At 38.6% G+C, this 20,736-nt stretch overlaps 1 protein-coding gene across 41 annotated transcripts in view; it reads left to right on the plus strand.

Moving 5' to 3' along the window:
- RBFOX1 (RNA binding fox-1 homolog 1) overlaps window positions 1-20,736 on the plus strand; it is a 2,479,284-nt gene that overhangs the window by 2,433,467 nt on the left and 25,081 nt on the right. For 31 of the 41 annotated variants that reach the window (XM_063598326.1, XM_063598327.1, XM_063598329.1 and 28 more), the window contains one exon: window positions 9,419-9,483. In XM_063598326.1, the coding sequence (XP_063454396.1) occupies window positions 9,419-9,483 (65 nt within the window). Of the gene's footprint in view, window positions 1-4,193; window positions 4,237-9,418; window positions 9,484-20,736 lie in introns of all 41 variants that reach the window. The other 10 variants (XM_063598325.1, XM_063598328.1, XM_063598342.1 and 7 more) reach the window with 1 other exon arrangement.

Here is a 20,736-nt window from a genome sequence, read left to right on the forward strand (position 1 = left end):
CTAGCTAGAAATATATCATAATCTTGAATGTGCTTTTTAAAGCCACTACCCTACCTCCCTTGAGATACCAGCATGTTCTGATGAGTGGAAATATCCCCAAGCTTCCTTTTTAAAAGAGATGATGGTTAAACAGATTCTTAGAAAGTCATATGAGGTTCTACTTTAAAGAAAGATTTTGGCTTACTCCTTCAAGCTCGTTAAAAATAGTACACAATAAATAGGTTTAGGGCAATTCTCAGCGGCCCCGGGATATATGTTAGACACATCAGATACCTCTAATAGATTTAAACCTCTTTTTGTTATTATTATATTTTTTGAGACAGTCTCACTGTGTCGCCCAGGCTGGAGTGCAGTGCAATCTCAGCTGTCTGTCTGCAACCTCTGCCCCCTGGAAGCAATTCTCCTGCCTCAGCTTCCTGAGTAGCTGGGATTACAGGCGCCTACCACCACCCCTGGCTAATTTTTGTATTTTTAGTAAAGACAGGATTTCACCATGTTGGCCACGGTGGTCTGGAACTCCTGACCTCAAGTGATCCATCCGCCTCGGTCTCCCAAAGTGCTAGGATTACAGACGTGAGCCACTGCACCAAGCCATAAACCTCTTCTTTTTAAGTTTATTGGGTAGTCAGTTTCTAGCTTCGGTCACTGCTAAGGAAGACAAAGGAGGATACTGTCAGATTCTTCCTGCTCAAAATGTTCTCCGTCCTGGCAGTATATCAGAGCAGGTCAACAACTCAACAGCTTGCATCTCAGAACTACTGGGCTTTTCTAGGTGCCCTGCTCTCTCCCCTCCCCTGTCCTTTGTTCTTCAAGGTCTTTCCATGCCTACCACCTGAGGTTGGAGCCCTCGGGCATTTTTTAGTTCTGCCAAAGCACATAGTCATTGAAAGACCTGCGTGATCCCTGTAACTGGCAAGCCACAACGTCTTCTCTCAAATGACCTCCTTCTGAAAGTTTTCAGAGGAAAGAGGATTGAACAGAGAGGGACAGATGATCACAGATATCTTGAAATTGCCAAAGGGAGTAGACTTGTTATGAAATGCTGTGAGCCAGACACAAAGGGAAAAAACCAGGACAGCTCATTTGGGCAGAGAGCAAAGACAAAGCCTTCATCCTATTCAGGAGCTGAGCCCTGCAGGAAACCCACTGCCTCTAGCCACAGTGGAGAGGTGCAGGCACAGTGTGGTTGGCTACTCATCGGAGGGGATGTGGGGGTTGTCTGAGAAAGGAGGGTAGGAATGATCTTTATCTGAGTCCCTTCTACCTGAGAACAGAACACACACACACACACACACACACACACACACACACACACACACACTTTTGTATAAAAAGATGATAGGAATTTAATTTTCATAATGAAACATATCAAATCTTTTGATATGTTCACTATTATTGCTTAGTGGTGCACCTTTAAATAAATTCATTTTAATTAAAAAGTGGATCAAGTTAAGCAAACTAAATGGTAGAGTTTATACAAACAGTTGCAATGCAAGGACTAAGTTTCTTAGATCTACAGAGTCTCTCATACTTGGAAGTGAAGCTATAGATTTTTTTTGAGGTGGAATCTCGCTCTGTCGCCCAGGCTGGAGCACAGTAGCACGATCTCAGCTCACTTGCAACCTCCGCTTCCAGGGTTCAAGGGACTCTTCAACCTCAGCCTCCTGAGTAACTGGGATTACAGGCACTCGCCACCATGCCCAGCTAATCCATGTATTTTAGTAGAGATAGGGTTTCGCCATGTTGGCCAGGCTGGTCTCAAACTCCTGACTTCAAGAGATCCACCTGCCTTGGCCTCCCAAAGTGCTGGGATTACAGGTGTGACCCACCATGACTGACCCCTGAAGCTATAGGTTTTATGAGGCTAGAAGTTGACCAAGGAGTGGAAAACAAGCATTGCTTAACTGAACCAAGACATTTGTTGGTTGACCTTCTCAGAAAGAGACCAAAAAGTATAGCATTTGATCAAAAGATAACTATTAATATTACAAATGAAAAGAGGGAGAGAAAGAAATTATAATGAACTGTTAAAAAGAATTGACAAATGGATAGAAACTGGAATAACATAGTGGGGTGTGACAATGGTAAGAGCAGAGAGAAAGAGTGAGAGGATATAGAGTATAAATGTTAACCTTCTTCCTTTTTATTAAGAACATCCTAAGCGTCCTAACATTAGACGCAACCATGAGGGCCGCCTAGCAAATATGTCTTGAGATTCCAGTGCATTTTTATACCATTCCTAAATTCTGTATAACAAGTTTCTGGTTAACACCATGGCTAAACACAATTATTTCTGAATTCCTGTCACTCTGCCACCCATATGTTTTAAAACAAAGAGGTATCCTCATTTCACTGATGTTTAAACTCAGGAATGGGATGTGTCAGTAGCTTTGGGAACATGTAAAGCTGGAAAGTAGGAATTCTTTAAATAAAAACTCCTAGTCTTTCTTCCTGAGACCTTGCTTTCAGTGTGAGGTGGCTGAGGATTGGCATTTGACTTGCCGTCCCCAGTCACCATAGTGGAGACCTCAGTCCACCAAGAAATCAGGCGAATGCTGTGTTTGCAATGGGAGAGACAAGATGTTGAGTGTTTTACCTGTATTACCTCATCTCTCCTCACCACAGCCCTTGAAACAAGGAATCTTACCTCTATTTTTCTGTTGTTCCAGAAGAGAAACTTTTTTTGGAGACAGAGCCTCCCTGTATCACCCAGGGTGGAGTGCAGTGGCATGATCTCAGCTCACTGCAACCTCTGCCTCCCAGGTTCAAGCAATTCTTTTGCCTTAGCCTCCCAGATAGCTGAGACTACATGCATGCACCACGACGCCTGGCTAATTTTTGGATCCTTAGCAAAGACGGGGTTTCACCATGTTGGCCAGGCTGGTCTCGAACTTCCGACCTCAAGTGATCCACCTGCCTTGGCCTCCCAAAGTGCTAGGATTACAGGTCTCAGCCACCACGTGTGGCCAACAGGAAACTTTTTTTTTCCAGAAAAAAAGAAAATAATTTGTCCAAAAATCTTCAGACACTGGGCCTTGAGCCCACATGATTTGACTACTGGGTTTAATGGTTAAGCCCTGAGCCCACAAACTCAAGTCATTGCCCTAGTTGAGCAAAATTTGAAAACTACAGTGAAAGATGGGAAAGGAAGAGGAAGAGAAGAGCATAATGGGGTGGGTAGACCACTGAGAATAATATTTGTACTGGAAATATTCAAATAAGCAGTGAACTAGGAGAGAAAGGAGGAGAGAGAGGAACAAGAATGTTATCAGGCATCGCTCCATAAGCTTAGACTTTTAACATAAGGAAGCAAATTTAAACTGGAAAGGCAGGCTATGTAGGAAAAAGTATATACACGCCTTTATAGGGTACGTCCCTCAGTCTCTTCAAATGTTCAGCCATCTCAGTGTCTGCCCTAGAATTGGAGAATTTTATTTCAAACTGTGACCACTCACATGGAAGATTAATCTTGACCATGAATGACTCTTATGTCGAAAAACTGCATCCTAGTCCGTACAAGGATTCTACAGAGACCTTCCTTGCCAGTGCTAGATTTGTATGAAATGATTGATAGCATTTTGATATGTATATTAACACTAGTTTACACACACGCACACACACTCATATATACTCACAGTTCTCTAGTCTGAAAGTATTAAAAGTAGCCATCGTAGCTTCAATGTAATTCATGAATTCATGAACTGCAATTTCGCTGTTAGTTGAAATTAATTTAACAAGTAAAGGCATTTATGCAGTTATGGTTGCTACTTTGCTGTTTTCTTAACTACTTCAATAATAAGACATTCATCTTAAATCCTTAGATATTCCAGAAAATTCCAATCATGAGATAAAGAGATAAATGTGAAATAGTTAATTTGGACTGTTGGAATATGCTTTAAGAGGCAAGAAGCCATGAAATTATCTTTTTCTTCTTTAGAAATAAAACAAGTTATAACACAAAGTGGTTTGATCCCCATCTCCACCTTGATACTCTCCATTGCAGAGTTTTGCAACTAAAAATGTTTGTCGATGCCCGGTGCCCCTTTCAGCTTGGTGGGCCAGTCCCAAGGCTTGTTGAAGTAAGAGAGAAGCAAACTTGTAAATGAATTGCTCTGGAATTTGTCTGACTTATGCATTCTCTTTTATTTATTTCATTTTTGCATTGAAAACATTACATTTCTGTTTCCTTATAGAGTAGTGTATCAAGAGCCTGTGTATGGCAATAAATTGCTGCAGGTATGAAATCCCAACTGGTGGAGAAACTCATCACTATGATTGTGGGTTTGCTGTGAAATCCTTACTAACAAGATAATTCTGGGGAGGGGAATAGTTCTCTAACATAGGAGGAAAGACTTAACTGAATTTTCCAGTTTTAATATGAAATCTCCTAGAATAGAGGTGAGGTGGCTATCCCTGTATCTATCGGTATATCCACTGACTGTGTTGTGGCAGTTTCTTCCAAATATTGGTGCTGTTTCCATGACTGACTGCTGTCAGCTGGCCTCAGCCATGAGCTTTGTTAGATCCTGAGTGTGTCAAATGGTGGGCTAGCTTGGCTGTTAATTTTTTAGTTTAAAAGCTATCTGGACTTAATCAGTATAAATCCAATGAAAATAATTCAAGGTTCTAATTGAACCAATTGTCTGGATAATTTTTTAGTAGGTTCCCAGAGTGAACTGGAATGGGGTTAAATCAAGAATCTCATATGCAACATTAAGGGCCAGCATAGCTGACATCTAACATAACCCTCCCTGGTCTTAGTAGAGCTGATCAGAAATTTATTTCACACCTATTGTTATAGCTTTTAAACCTATTTCTCACTGCTAAAGCAACCACCAACTGAACAAATTTGTAGGAAGAAAAAAAGTCAACATATTCATAGGAATGTGGCTGGCCTAGAGTCTCCAAATTTGGTCTATTACCCACATTGAAACTGTCAAATAAGATGAATGTCAAACTGAGCATGATCAGTGAGAGTTTTAGGACATCACTTTCCCTATCGCTGCAATTCCCTTTTTTCTTCAGTATTATGAGTGAATTAAGAAAGTACTTTTTGTAAACCATGACAATTGATTGAGTTTTAATTAAAACCTGAATGTGAGAAAGGGTACTTTGACCTAGTAAAGGGCAATATGGTTAAAATTCCTGAGATGAACTTTCACTGTCACATTTCAAGAGAACTGGACCTCCAACTGCCACCCTTCAAAAATAGATGGATGTGGCCAGGTGTGGTGGCTCACACCTGTAATCCCCGTACTTTTGGAGACCTAAGGCAGGCAGATTGCTTGAGGCCAGGGGTTCAAGACCAACCTGGCCTACGTATCAAAACTGCATCTCTACTAAAAATACAAGTTAGCCAGGCGCGGTGGCACATGCCTGCAGTCCCAGCTACTCGGGAGGCTGAGGCAGGAGAATCGCTTGAACCTGGGAGACAGAGATTGCAGTGAGCCGAGATTGCGCCATTGTACTCCAGCCTGGGTGACAGAGAAGACACCATCTCAAAAAAAAAAAAAAAAAAAAATAGATAAGTTAGGGAGATAAATTTTTCATTTTAAAATGTTCTTATAAGTATTATATAGTAAATAAGATTTAAGTTGTATGTATATATACCAGCACACCTGTTTTGCACCAAGTGAGACTTGACCCTTGCATATTTTCATCATAAAGGGAGCCTTTACCCCTAGTTAAGCTGATTTACTTTCCTATGCACTCCAGCTGAAGGAAGCACGCGTAACACGTACATGTTACAGTCCTACCGACGCCCACGTCTCCCTAGCACACACAGGTTTCCCCTCCCCTATTTCACTGTTTGGCCAGTAGAACATTTATTTTCAAAAGTGATCTAAAGTGAAAACTTTGATTTAAGCCTCAAATTCTCTGAGATGCCTTGGAGGTCCCTCAATGTTCATGAATATTGTCCCAAGGAGTTCCACAAACAGAGTAACCAGTTTAATTTAACTGAGCATCTGCCAAACCAGTTTGGTTGTGGAAGCTTTCCTTTCCTTGCCACCATTAATACCCCACAAGCATAATTTTGAAACTGCTTTATTAGCTAGGCACAGTGGCTTACACCTGTAATCCCAGCACTTTGGGAGGCTGAATTGGGAGGATCGCTTGATCCCAGGAGTTTGACAGCAGCCTAGGCAACATAGTGAGACCCCATCTCTAGTAGTAATAAGAGAATAAAATGCTTTATTGGAGCATCATTTGAGGTGCTTAATGGGTAACTACCTCAAAGGACCTCTAGAGGTTTTGCTAACAAAGGTAACTTCTCAGTCCACATGAGTGGATCACTTTGGTGGCCTCACTCATTTGGTGGTGGTGGCAACAAGATGCACAATGACAATTTGAAATTTTTATATAAGGTTACATTTATATTTTGCTGCCCATCCTGTGAAGAAATAAATGTTTCATGAATGGGAGTGTAGAACTATTTTGTGTTTGTCATGCCTCGTTCCTTTGGTTTGGTGGTGGGAAAAATTTAATTGTCAATGACACGTTTTTGTCATATGATCTCGGAAGACCAGGTTCAACATGAACATGGTCTGGTGACAGCAATTGAAAGTGAGTGTTCCTTTTACAGACATCACTATGGAACCTTGAAGAAGTTCTGGATATGCTCAGTGAGCTGCAAAATACAGAGCGATAAAATTGATTCAAGTCACCTGTTAGGCAAATTAAAGCAATTTGTATTTTTTGTATGTAAAGCAATTTATATTTTACAGTGTATGTACACATATACTGAGTTAATACACAACTCTTATTTCCCTAGTATGAATTGCATACAGAAGAAAAATAGCAAAGGAAGACTATGCAGTAAAGATAGAGGAGAGATAAAACCACCCTAATCCCTTTTTCCCTAATTATTACATGTTTCAGGGATCATTTAGGCTGGTATTGTCCAATCCTTTGGCCACCAGTCCCCATGTGGCTATTCACATTTAAATTCAAATTAACTGAAAAGTAAATTTCACTGAAAAGTAAATTTAAAAATCAGTTCATTGCACTAGTTACCTTTCAAGAGTTCAATAGTCATTTACTAGAAGTAGCTACTCTGTTGGACAGCACAGATATAGAACATTCATCTGCAAGTGGTCTACTGCACAGCAATGAGAACACTGATCAAGGTTTAAAATCTCTCCCCTGGCTCTGGAGAGTTAAGGAAATCGTGATCTTAACCCTGGAATCAGGAATACTCACAAGCAAATTTCTAGATAATAAAGTCATAAATAATGTCAGAACATTGACGACTTGTGCCCGTCTTGTCTGGAAACACACATTTTCTGTAACTGGCCAAGTCATATGCAAACAGAGTAGAGGTCATTTTGAGACCTTCATAGATGACCACATTTGCTGTGCAGAGGAATCCCAGGTGTACACACCTGCATTTGATGTTTCTACTATATATAACCTACTAGTCAGTGTGGTTCATTTAGTTGTTTGCACCGCAGCAATTCTTCCCATTTATCAGACTTGCTGCCTTCTTCCATTGACTGAAACTAAGGCAGAAGGTGGAGGATATGCAAAGTTCAAACCAAGAGGCTTGCAAATAGGATGTTGCTAGACATCTTTGGTGGGACCAAATTCAGTCACCAAATCATGATTCACATGGTATCTGATTGCTGCAAATACTTTTTCTTGTTCCAGAGAGAAACACATACATACCACACACATTCTCTCCACTCAAAACTTTAAGCCTGTTGCAGCTAATGTCTCCTGGAAATCAGCTAGCTGGTTCTAGCCCCTCCCTACCTCATTAAGTTTAATGTATGTACCTGCACACCTGTATCTTTCTGTGAACTTTATGAAAGCCAAGAAGATGAACAAGCTATATAGAAAAATGGCTCCATAAACCTGGTGACCCAATTTCTCTTTAGTCCATCACTCTGTTGAACTCAGTGCTGTTATAACTGCTTTGGTTTTATAACTCCTCAGCACATTTAATGAGTTCCCCATTCCTAATTGGAGAACATAGTATTTGGAACACCAGGTGGCATCTGGCTAAGATCTCTTTTTGTTGTGGTTAACTTCCATTACCTCTTTAAGGGAAACAAACAAACAAAAAAACTGGTTCTAAATTATTGGTGATTGTGTGGCAGGATGTTTTGGATGTGTCTTCTCCAGGACTGATCCAAAGAATAAACTTTAAAAGATAAACTCGTTTCTTTGAATTGATGTGCAAATGATAGCATATTTACTCTGAAAGTTAACTGTGTAGGAAAGAGGCAGAAAGAAATTGAGACCCGTGTACCTACATCTTGAAAGAGGCTTTTTGTAGCTTCCCTGCTTCATCTATGTCTTATCGTATTTAGTTTCATGAAGCCAAATGCCATGAACCTACCTTTCCCTCTCATGATTCTGCTGTTGTATACCTTCTCACGCACTACTTTGTCCTGAGTTGCCCCTTTATGGTGATGGTGAGAACACTTACCTCAGAGGATTATGGGACTGTGTGTTCTAATTAGAACCTGAATGGTCCTGTGTTATCAGTGGACACTGGATCCTGTTTAACTGTGCTGAGTTCATTGTACACTGGTTGATGTATCATTGTGGTCCACTGAGCAAGAAGCTCTGTTATATTCACAGTTTGATCATCAACGCTCCACTGAACACAGTTCCTTTTGAATATGCCTATTTGCTCGTCCTCTTTGCTTAATTGAACAATTGCAATTACTGGTACATACAACTAAATGTTAATTATTTTTTCTTTTCAGATTTTTTCTGTTAATGATTTTATTTACAAATTAGAAGACTATCATATTTTCCACACCAAACAAATTCTCCGTCTGAAGCAGCATGATACATAACCATGTGATATCTTTGGCCAAAAAGAAATGTTCAGTCATTTTTGTAATAATTGTGTAACATTTAGACAGCTAAAGACATTCTTCAATAACATTAGTGGTTAAACAACCAGATAGGTAAGAGATTACTAATAAACTTTCAATCAAAGGGTGATTTAATAAATATAAAAGACAGGAAAGCATTCACTTTATAAGAAAATAAGAATTGTTTGAATAAAATTTAAGTTAATATCTGATAAAGGTAAAGCAGAACCAATTTTGAAAATCTGGAAAGTTCAGCAAAGTATAAAGAGTGTTTAAGTAATTCCCCATAATCCTCTCCACCCCAAGACAATCGCCATTAACATTTAGGTACATTTTCTTCCAAGGGCCTCTAGGCTCTTCTTTTGGGATGTGCTTATGACCGCTAACCTTTAACATCCAGCTGGGGTTAGTATTCCACCCCTTGTTTCTCCAGGGTGTTTTTGTATTTTCGCTTTGATACTAAGCTTTCATTAACCTCAACTTTAGCTCAGTAGATTTGGGTAACTGCTGCTCTGGTGTGGTCTTGCCACTGGGCATCCCTGCATTGGGCTCCGCTGCATTCCTGAGTCACATTTCTCCTTGTGTTTTAGGGTGGTTATGCTGCATACCGCTACGCCCAGCCTACCCCTGCCACTGCCGCTGCCTACAGTGACAGGTAAGGGTCATCCTTCTTGTGCTTGACAACTACTTGTAAATTAACTTAGTTGATGGGAGAGGAGATTCTTGTATGGTCTTGGTGAAAATGCATGACTGCTGGGGGAGGTAGCACCCCAAAAGTTAGGTCCCATGGTGAACGTGAACTCAAGTCCCCATAGAGAGAGGGCAAATGCTTCAGCCCATTCTAAACTACTCTCTCTGCTGAGACACAAAGAAAATGATAGCCTTGGTCTTTGTGTAGTTTTTTACATCTCTTAATTTCTGTGACAACACACCTTGCTCACATACACATAAACACACACACACACACCGTACAACCTTCTTATGGTCTTCTACATAAGACCGCGGTTTCATCTAACTCATAGGAAGAAAAACAGACCATGATCCTACAAGGTTTACTTCAATTTCAAGCCCCTTTCCTTTTTACAAGGTCTTATACCCAATAAATCATTCCCTCCATTGCATTATTACAATTCTAAATAAAGGAGAGGGAGAGTGTCCCTGGCATTCACAAGGAGATTCATTCTTTCTAGCAATGCCCAGTGTCCAATCCTACAAACATAAGCCAACTTTTATTTGTAATGTACACCACATGTTAAGGCAGGCAGTGGAAGGAATACAGTGTGTTTGAGGAATGCAGAAGTCAGAATGGATGGGCAGGTTGCAGGGGTGGGGCGGAAATCAGGGGTTTCTATCACCCAGGCTGAACAGATGAGTTGGTTCCTGAAACAGCAAGCCGTAGCTACTTTTGTATGGTTGCCTTGAAAAGGAAAGTGTGTGTTTTCATATTGAATGCAACTCCTTGGCTCTGTTTTCTGAGGACATAAATGTGAATGTTCAGATGCTCTGCATGCACAAATGTCATTGAGGGTGCTTATTTTGGTAATGAGTCCTTTATTTTAAAAATATGTTTCACGAATAAAACAATGATAACAATTTGCATGTGTGGCTGGGGCATGCTGGGTCAGACAGGTAAGCAGGCGATGTATTTGACTCCTGAATGGGAAGTGTCAGCAGCCTCTGGTCCTCCTACCTGGCCTGTTGTGATGTAGTTCCTACCTCAGTTTGCTGTGGTGTGCTTTCTCTGCAGTTCCATTCCATTTCTCACGAGACGTGCTGTTAGCTAATTGTAGCTACAGAATTCTTGCAATATAATAAAGCAGAATAAATCCCTGAACCCTAAAAGCTGCATTTTGAAAACCCCATGCATACACTTGTAACAAATGGCTCTTTGGCAAGATGGAGTTGAGATCTGCTATCTGGTTCTATGCAGGTATTATTTTCTTATAAGCAGCCATAACAAGTTCTCAAGGCTGTAGGGGGCCTTCAGAGAAATCCAGACAATTGTCAAGACAAGGTTCTCAATACATAAATTATACATTTACCGAGTAATCAGTTGCCAAGATGCAAAATGTGTTTCATGTAAGTTGTTATCTTCAACACACTTTGACACTGGATTAGGAAAGTAGAGAGGGTCAATAAGACTAATAAAAATGATGACAATCTTGAAATACTCAAGATCATTCTACAAAGGAAAAGGCCTAATGTTATTAAATTCTGCACTGAAGATTCACAAAGTATCAATTGTAATGTGGTTCAGCTGCAACCCTTAATTATTTTTTATGAAAATATCTCTAGATGCTAAATTCTCAAACACCCACTTTGTATATAATTATAATCATAGTAACTCTAGCCTGCTGTATAGTTATAAGAATCTTAAACAGATTTGATTTATCTTGCTTTTCAGTATAAGTGCATCTATCCCCAAGTTGAAAAAAAAAAGGTTAATTACAAAGATATAATTTAAATTGACTCCAATAAGACTGGTCTAGACATTTAAACAATTAACAATATTTAATGCTATTAGAATTACCTGAGATTCTGGCCATCTCTACTTGCATTCATCTAAACATTTTTAAATTTCTGCATTTTGGAACACCATACATGTAAAATCTGTTATTTTGATATTATTCAGATTTCTCATTGGCAACATCTCCCACTGAAAGATTGCCCTTGTTCTTGGATTGGTAAATCTTTAATAACTGCAATTCCAACTTTAGTACCATGGTTTCAGTTGAAGAAACCAACTAACTAATACTGTTGTCCATATAATTGGCCTCTTGTTGTTCATTAGAGTAATTTGCACATTTGGTCTTCTTGGTTGCTGTGGAAATTGATAACTATCCCTATTTAACTTTATCATAAGCAAGACACTTGCCACATATGGTATTATTCATTGAAGTAAATTAATTAATAAGTAAATGGACAGAAAGCAATCTTTAAAGTTGTATTTCTGATGTTTTAAAATGTCTATTAAATGGTGCTACTTCCTTTTATCTGTAATAAGCAGATACTGAGAAAGAATACCTTTTTATAGAAGACACGTTTAGGGGAAAATGTGAAATTATCAGAATAGCTTTCGAATATAGATTAAAGATGCCAAGTACCTATAATTTCTCTCAGAAGTAGCAATTGTGTAACCAATTATTTTTATATCATCACAGCATAGAATCAGTAGTGATGGAAGCTTAGTTCCTCTTCTGTAGAAGACAGGCAAGATAAAGAAAAACTTAACAGAAAAACTTCGTCAAAAATAGGAAGTAAAATCAGCAGGCATTGAGAATGTTTTGGTAATGCTCACTGGTTGTCAGTTGATCAAAAGAAAAACAGCAACAAACTTTCCCTGTAATCATGAGATTCACTCTTCAGACATCTTGAAAGCAAAATAAGTTTGATGTCCCCAGTTGGTAGGATTTTACCTTTTTTCAGCACAAATTAAGCCCTCATCAAATTAAAGATTCAGGGACCTTTGAAAAATATTGAACTCCAGTAACCTCAGGACTGTCCAGAAGGTCCTTAATGGGCACCTTGCAACTCCCTGCCCATCATCTTCTTGGTTAAATGATCACATGCTGGTTATCTCGGAGCAACCTGAGAGTCTCTGAATGTTGACCTCCAGAATGAAGACCATCTGGTGTGGGCAGAGATTTCCCCAAAAGAAAAAGACCTGACTGGACTAGGTAATTTTATAGTCTCATTGACAAATTTAATGGGAATAGGTGAACATCTTTTCTTGGCATTTAGGAAACATTTGGTAAAGCACTTGACCTTCACCAAATCTTTATTTCTAATCTCACTTTGATTTATGCAAAGCCAACTGTCTGAACTTTCAAAGGAGAGCGTTTCCTGAGCTTGAACCAACTGAAGCATGGCAGAGGGGCCTTTGGTCATCCGGTCATTGCATGCCACTTGGTGTTGCTGATGTGTCTGTGATACGTTCTGGATTGGACAGGTCCATCACATCAGCTTGATGAATGGCTTGCTTGAATTAAGCCTGGGGGCAGGCTTCTCTTTATTGATTGGCTCATGGTTTGTGTATTATGACTTGGTTGTTGTTGCATCTTGAAGCAGCCAAACTGGGAGGTGCGGAGGGGGTGGAAAAGATTCCCTGTTTGATCAACTGTGCCACAAATATTTGGGAAAATGTGATGTGTACATAGCTTTGATGAAAGTGTTATCTCCCCAGACAGACAGACATTTGTCATGCTTGTCCTGCTTGCTAACACTCTTAACATTTCCTAATGATCAGTGCATGAAAATGTCCCTCCACGTCAGGGCTGAAAGTAGCTAGATGCAGACCGCCTAGAGACGGAAGCAAGACAGTTTTTCACTCAGATTTCATCACAGTCCAATTACACTGATAGTTACCAGGGGCCATTTCTTCCACATAAAACATGCATTTCTTGTAAAGATCCATGAAAGCCAGGAAGCTTTTGACATTAATTGCGGCACCAGGCCACACAGGTATCTCTAAACTGAGCAAAAGATGGCAAGCAACATAATTTTGTTTTAATGTATACCTTTTTGGATTTTGAGGCCTTAAAGTTTCACTGCTAATGTAGAGTTAGAAATTGCTACTTTTGTGTGACAAAAATGATATATTGGCTCTGTTGTAATATGAAAATATACATATATCTATATAAATGTTATGTAGCTCAACTTAATAGAAATCCAAATAAAATGCCATATTATCTTCCTCTCTGCATACACACATGTACACACACACACACTCACTTGTGCCTTGGGGCCTCACGGGGGACTTATAAGTGTATTCAGGTAAAGCTTAATGCAAAGAGACCAGGGCTTGTTAATTTCAAGTGGTCACAAACTACATGCTAGAGAACGTAAGTTAAATATGACATTCATAACCTATGAATAAAAGGTTCTATTTCAGAGACAGATTTGTGTTTCTTAGAACCTAGTAAGGATAAGTAGGCTTATTTTCAGGTTCATAGAGAATTTAGTCTTATTTTAAAATTATTTAAGTGACAGAGATAGATACATACATACATCCATGCTTACACATACATAGATGGGTGAAGGATGGGTAGATGGAGATAAATCGATACATAGGTGGGTGGATGAATGGAAAAAGAGGGAAGGAAGCAAGGAAGGGACCATCTTTCTGCCCTCTAATATTTCATCATAAGCTAAATACAGAAAATAGGACTAAATCCTTATGTACAAAAGATTGTACAAGCTGAACTAAAAAAGTAAAAGGATTTGAGTTGATTTCCATTAGCGCAGGCTACTTCCTGTCTATTTTAGAACTTTTCTGGCCTCAGATTAAGTAGTAGAGAAAGGCTGTCATGAAAATAGACAGGCAAATAAGTATATTTACAGTGATATTCCATTTTAATTGGAGTCCTTATCCGATGATATATACTAAAAATTAAGGAATTGTCAGCATATAAAGTATATGAGCATCCTGAATAGAAAATTTAATTTACCATTTAAGGGCTTATTTTTGTAGGAAGGTTAATTTTTTAAGAAGATGTTGTATTTTATGGACATTATGTTTTCATTTTTTTTTCCCATGGGGTAGGATATAGTTTAACCTGTGGATAATTTGGAACCCTTAATGAAAGTACACATGCAAAGCAGACAAAGGGGGGCACTTGCTTTGCTTTCCCCAGTCCTCTTATCTGAACCAAGTTTGATAGGGATTGAAAATATTTCTAGCTAAACAGCAGTAGCAGCCCTTGTTCTTATTCTTTGTGATGTGTGGCAAGGAGAGATCTCAAGATCTTATTCTAGTGCCGTATTGAAAGCAGTATCTCCCAAGGCCAGTTCAAGACCTGGCAACTGCCTTTGATGGCATATTTACGGTTTATCAAAACAGAAGAACACCAACCATGTAATATGGTTGTCAACCCTCTTTTCTGGGAAATAGGCTGTATCTATTCTTCCTTCTCACATGCTGTTTAAAAAGATTTATAAAATTAGAACAATAGCAAATGGTAGTTTTAGACATCCAATTTTGTTTTTCATGTTCTTCCTTGGCAAAGTAAACATTGGCAACTTTATGCTAGACTCTGTATCATTTTATTTACATTTGCAGTCTTTGAGAAATCTGTTGGAAAAATATAGTGAGAGCATTGTAAAACATGGCCATGCCAGAGATGGTATTCTCAGATCAACAAGGAACTGAGGATGGAGTTCTTGGGGGTTCAGAAGGGATGGGAGAGTTTTCCAGGCCATCTTCCCAGCTGGGATACAGACCCAAAGGCAGAGAGAAGCCACTTGCAAGTTTGAGTCTAGGCTGTGGAATCAGTACGTGGCAAATAAGCCAAAGTCATATCTCTGTGCCATTTTTGATGGTGCTTTGAAGAAGCTGTTCTTGGTTTTAGTTTTTTTTTTTATCTTTTATTTTTACTCAACCTGATGAACTCTCTTGGGTTCTATAATTTTTTTTAAAAAAAAGATGATCTGTCAAGTTGTAATAAGAATGTAGCAGAAATGAGTCACTCATGCCTTTATTTACATCCTCCTGTGCCCCTGTGTCTAGAAAAGCACGTCCAGGTTTTAGTTAGAACTCCAGGTTGAGCACGTGTACATCTATACATATCTACATGTATAAACACACACTTTTTCTTGTTCATTTAAAGTTTACTTTCCTAACAGATCCATTTTGTCGTTGTTGTTTTTTGGGGGTTTTGCCGATTCAGACTCTCCTTAGGAAGAAAAAGTGAAAGCAATTGTCCTAGACAGCTTTCGGGTAACTAGAAACACACAGTTATACCTGTGAGATTCCTATTACAAAGCACACATGCCAGATAAATTTCTTAATACTTGTATGTGTGTGTGTGTGTATATATATATACACACACATATATACGTATATATGTATGTGTATATATATACACACACATATATACGTATATATATGTATGTGTATATATATACACACACATATATACGTATATATATGTATGTGTATATATATATATAAAAAACAGTGCTCCTCTTAAAGTGATGTTGATTGTATATTCTCCAAAAAATTAGGATAACTAAGATAATTCTATTTTCTCCTGATCTGCTCTGTAGACTGTCACTGATGTATGGAGATGGCTCTGAAATAGTGAGGAAGGGAAGGTACATCTCAGCTTTTGATAGTAGAGTCACCGTAATTTTTTATAATTGGGTTTATGCATGCCAAGCTCTCAGTACTGAGAAGTAATATGGCTGTAACTGATAGATATATTTCCTGAGTTTCTTAGTTTATAGAAATCACACACACACACACACACACACACAGACACACACACACACGTTAAAAGAAAATGTGTTCAACTTTCTCTCTCAAGAACTAATTGCCTTTGGTCCATAATCTATAATGGCTTCATAACAACTGTTATGCACTATTGGATGAATATGTAATTGAATCAGTTTAAAAAAAGAACCAATCCTGTAATAGTCAACAGACTGGACCAACAAGGAGTTGGGGAGAGATTAAAGGAATTTCCAAGCCCAACAGACCGTAGCTGTCACAGCCACGTGGGTAGACACTTTTGCCAGTGACAAAGCAAGGTGTAACAACTCCTTGGGTCATGTCATGGCCTAATTACACGCTTTTTAGGTCGCAGATCATTGACTTGATAGGCCACAAAAAAGGAAATAAAGCCTGTCTTTTCAGTAGCAGCATCAGAGCCCTTCAGCTGTGAAGGGTTTAGAGGCAGGTTGGGAAAGCCTAATGCTTTCTAGGTGTAGCTCTGTTGAGAATATACATGCAAAGCCCTATGAATGAGCCATTTCTATTGCTAAAAAAAACTTACATTCTAGAAGGCAGTAATCCAGTAAAGCAGAAGATAGAATATCTTAGCTCATGCAGCATTTGTGGATGTGGCAATAAAAATTAAACCGCTCCACTTTGTTACCTTGTTCTTTGTTTGGGTTTTTTGTCACTAGGTAGTATACTATGGATGGTAGTATACTATCTTTCAAGATAAGATGAAATTTTTCACTAAAAGTGTCTAATATTTCATTTTAAGTTATCAAAGCAAGTTCTGACTCTGTACTTATCACAAGTTGAAATTCTTTTCCAGAAGAACTGATTTCTATTTCAATGTGGCCTCTAATTTATTTCCATTTTTGTGTGTAGTACATGCATGTAAGAAGTCACCGGACAGAAATGACTTATGGCTTCCTTGGTGTAAATCACAATGCTCGGTTTCTCTGGAATTAGGCACTTCTCAAAAACTATAATGAATTTCATATTTAATTAACATATGAAACATTTAGAATAGGGGCCACTATTGGAATTTGAGGGGATGGGAGTCTGTGGGGCAAAAACTAGGGAGAATATCAGGAGTAACTAGTCACTTTTCTTTTTTTCCAAGCTAATTATTGATGCATTATGATGTGTGACTGTTCAAATAGATTAACAGATTTCTGAAAGCTGAAACATAATCAAAGCCAAATATTCTCGTAATTATCCCAATCATTTAGATTGAAATGCTTTGGCCTGAGATTATAGAAGTATGCCACACATATGATAAGCTAAATCAGTGCTTCTAACGGGTCTTGGGGACCTGGAATTTAAAGAAAAAAAAAAAAACCATGATTGTTAGATGCTTCTAACATCCTCTCAATTCTTGCCTTTCATGGTTTCAATTTTGTAATTTAAAATTTTAGAATGTATTAAGAGATGAAGAACTTGTTTTTTCCACCATTTCTGCTTTGTTAGAGTGTTTGTGGAGGACTACTACCAAACAGAATATGAGGCCAGGTAGTGGGAGTGGAGGCACTTTAATAATTCTTCCTGGACAATACCAGCTTCCCTGTTTTTTCAGAATGATCATTTCCCCACTATTTTTGTTTTCTTCCATTTCTGTCTCCCAAACTTAGAAAATGAACAAATGGGGGAAAAGGGGGATTAACTTGTTCTGTTTTGAAATTTCAAGATTTGAGTGGATCATCTAAAAAGCCTGCAGAGCCTTGCCTTGTAAAGTGTAGTTTCCAGACCAACACCATTGGCCTCACCAGGAGCCTGTGAGAATGTAGAATCCCAAACCCCAGTCCCAGCCGTGCTGAAGCAGAAGCTGCACTTTCCAGACTCCAGAATGACTAGTGAAGTTTGATAAGCCCCACTTTAGAGAACAAGCTTCTGTTCTACCCTGATATGCCATAATGTTGACAAAGGGTTGTCCTGCCACAAACCTTGCAAGAGATAAGAGGATCTATCTTTATAAATTATTGACTTTTATTACCATTGCCTCTCTACTCCCCCTTCTTCAGTGAGAAAGTAAGAGCTATCAACAGTTGAGTGACTTCTTCCCTCTCCTGGCCCAGGGCCACAATTAATTCTTTACCCCAAAAGATCCGTGGACGGAAACAGTTATTTATGCTAACATCGTGTCATTAATTGCATAGATTCACACTAATATAAAGGAGTACCTGTTCCATCTGATTTAACTTTACTGACCCTCAGTTTTTTCCTATGCTAAGTGGAAAGCATGGTCCTAATTAGAATCAGAAAGAGATGAAGAAGGTGAACATTATAAACTGAAAGAGGTGGTGCAAATGTTATCAATAACTCGGTTTCAGATTGACATATTTTGGAATGTATGCTAGTATTTGCAGTGAATATATAGAGGCAGTAGCAAGTACATTAAATTAAATGCATTTTAAAGTGTAAGGTTATTTTTAGTCTAGGCAATCTCTAAGACACACTGTAACACTAACACTCGGGGAACCTGTGCCTTGCTTAGCATCCCAGGACTTGTAGGTAACTGTGTCAAGATTTGAAACCAGATCTTTTATTCTTATTGGACCTACTCTGATATAGACATGCACTAGCAAATCATTGCTGTTGATATAGAGCATATGATTACAGATTGAGATTTCCACCTGGGTCCTGAATCTCTGTGACGTTACTTACTACACAAGATAATTTGGGCAGGCTAACATTGAGCTAGTTGACTCTCAACTGCCTCATCTATAAAGTGGGATTAATGGATGACCATTGCTTCTTTGGGTGGTTGTGAGAATTAATTGCTGTCATGAACAGAAAGCCCCTCTAAGAGATCCTGACACTTAGTTCTCAGGATATTAGCAGCAGCAGCATCATTGAACTGTGGGATTATCGTGTTCTGTTCTTGAGTGAAAAAAAAAACAAGGAGTTTCCTGTGGAAACGGGTTTTATGAGTTAGAATAATTTTTGACTAAATACATTTGTTTTTGGTTGTTTTAAAATCTTGACTTCTACCCTAGAAATATAAACATAGGTTGGGGAATAGAAATTGGGAACCGCAAGATCAAATATCCTATCCTTCTTTTTCACCCTGTGCCTTGGATATTTGTTATCTTTTCTGCTCATGGATCAACTTAGGCCACCACACATGCATTAGCTTTGTAGAAGAGATGCCCAATCTCCCAGTATAAACCCAGCCTTCTAACTATCACTGCTTTGGATTTTTGTAAAACCAATTGCCTGCCCTCTTCTTTGGGTGGAGAGAGAAATAGACTTTCCTTTATGAGTCTACGCAGACAAAAAAAGAAAAAGCCAATTTTTCTACCAATAAAATGACTTCACAGTTGTTTCTCATTCAACCTGCACAAAAGGTCCGGGAAGGGCATGTACTGTTTTTATATCTCAATTTTTCCAAATGAAGAAACTGAGGTCCAGACAGGTGAAATGAATTTTCTGTTGGAATACAGCTTATATGCAACAAAGCATGGTTTTCAGATTCATGGTTGGTTCTCTTTCACCTGAGCCTAGACAAGAAGTGCAGTGGGAACTGGGGAGAATGTTAAATGTTGGAGGAACTAAAATGACAAAAGGGAACTGTTCAAGGTCTCCAAGTAATGGAGATGAACTTGGGTTTGAATTTCCAAAACTCAGGTCTTTTTTTGGTAGAATAGCCAAACTGGGGAGAGATTCACAGACCTTATCTTCTTTCTGTTTAAGCTTCTTTACGTATATCATGTTAGCAATAGGAACTGTGTCTAAATGAAATGTTTTTAAGTGTATTTTCATGTGTTCCCCCTTTTCAAAAAGGGATAGGTGTAGAACCTTTGAGAGCTTTCTGTAATCAATCTGTTTGGTTACTTGTCTGTGTATACCCTGTCTCATTCTACAATTTGCCACAGTGTATTGAAGTACACATGACAACTAAACTGAATAAAAGTGACAGGGCAGGTAAAAAATATGAATCTGAATGGGATTTGTACCATTCTGGAGTAGAGTATTAGTATTGTATGTGGAAAGGAGGTAAAATACTGATTGCAAGGAACCTCCCTTTGAAGGTGATAAAACTGAAATATAAATTAGATTATGAGCTTTCAGACAGGCAAGTCCAAGATACTCCAGTGATTTAAAGGCTATGAGCATAGCATCAGACCTAGACTTAGCTCAGTGCCTGATATGTAGCAAGCCCCTCATTTACAATCTGAGGGCTGAATGATGTGAGTCAACTCTTTGGTAAGATCAGCAATATGAATTTTAATAGGTGCATCATATCTGCATATTATGTTTAATATTCAGAAAACACTCATGGCTGAGTTCCATATGGCACGTCTAGCAATTTTAACAAGAATAAACTGATTATTGTGACTTTCCACCTTAATTTTACATGTAAAAAAGGAAGCAACCTGGTAAGCATGATTATAAGACAATTACTAATTATAACTACTATAATTAGTATAATTAGCAATTAAAATATTCAGTATAAAATGTTAAAATCAACACTAGTGCAATTTACTTTAAACCCAAAAGACACAACTGTTTCCTGCAGAGGCAAGATACGTATGTTCAGAGAGGTATTCATACAGTGAGATGAGTTCTCTATGCTGGCTGACAGATGAGAATCAACCCCAGGGGTTTTTCAGGCATATCTGTACATGGGAACCACTCTCAAAGATGCTCAAGTTAAATGACCGGGGTATGAGCCTGGTCATTGGTATTTTATTT

The sequence above is a fragment of the Pan paniscus genome, chromosome 18 (genome assembly GCF_029289425.2).
Source record: "Pan paniscus chromosome 18, NHGRI_mPanPan1-v2.0_pri, whole genome shotgun sequence".
NCBI classification, from domain to species: Eukaryota; Metazoa; Chordata; class Mammalia; order Primates; family Hominidae; genus Pan; species Pan paniscus.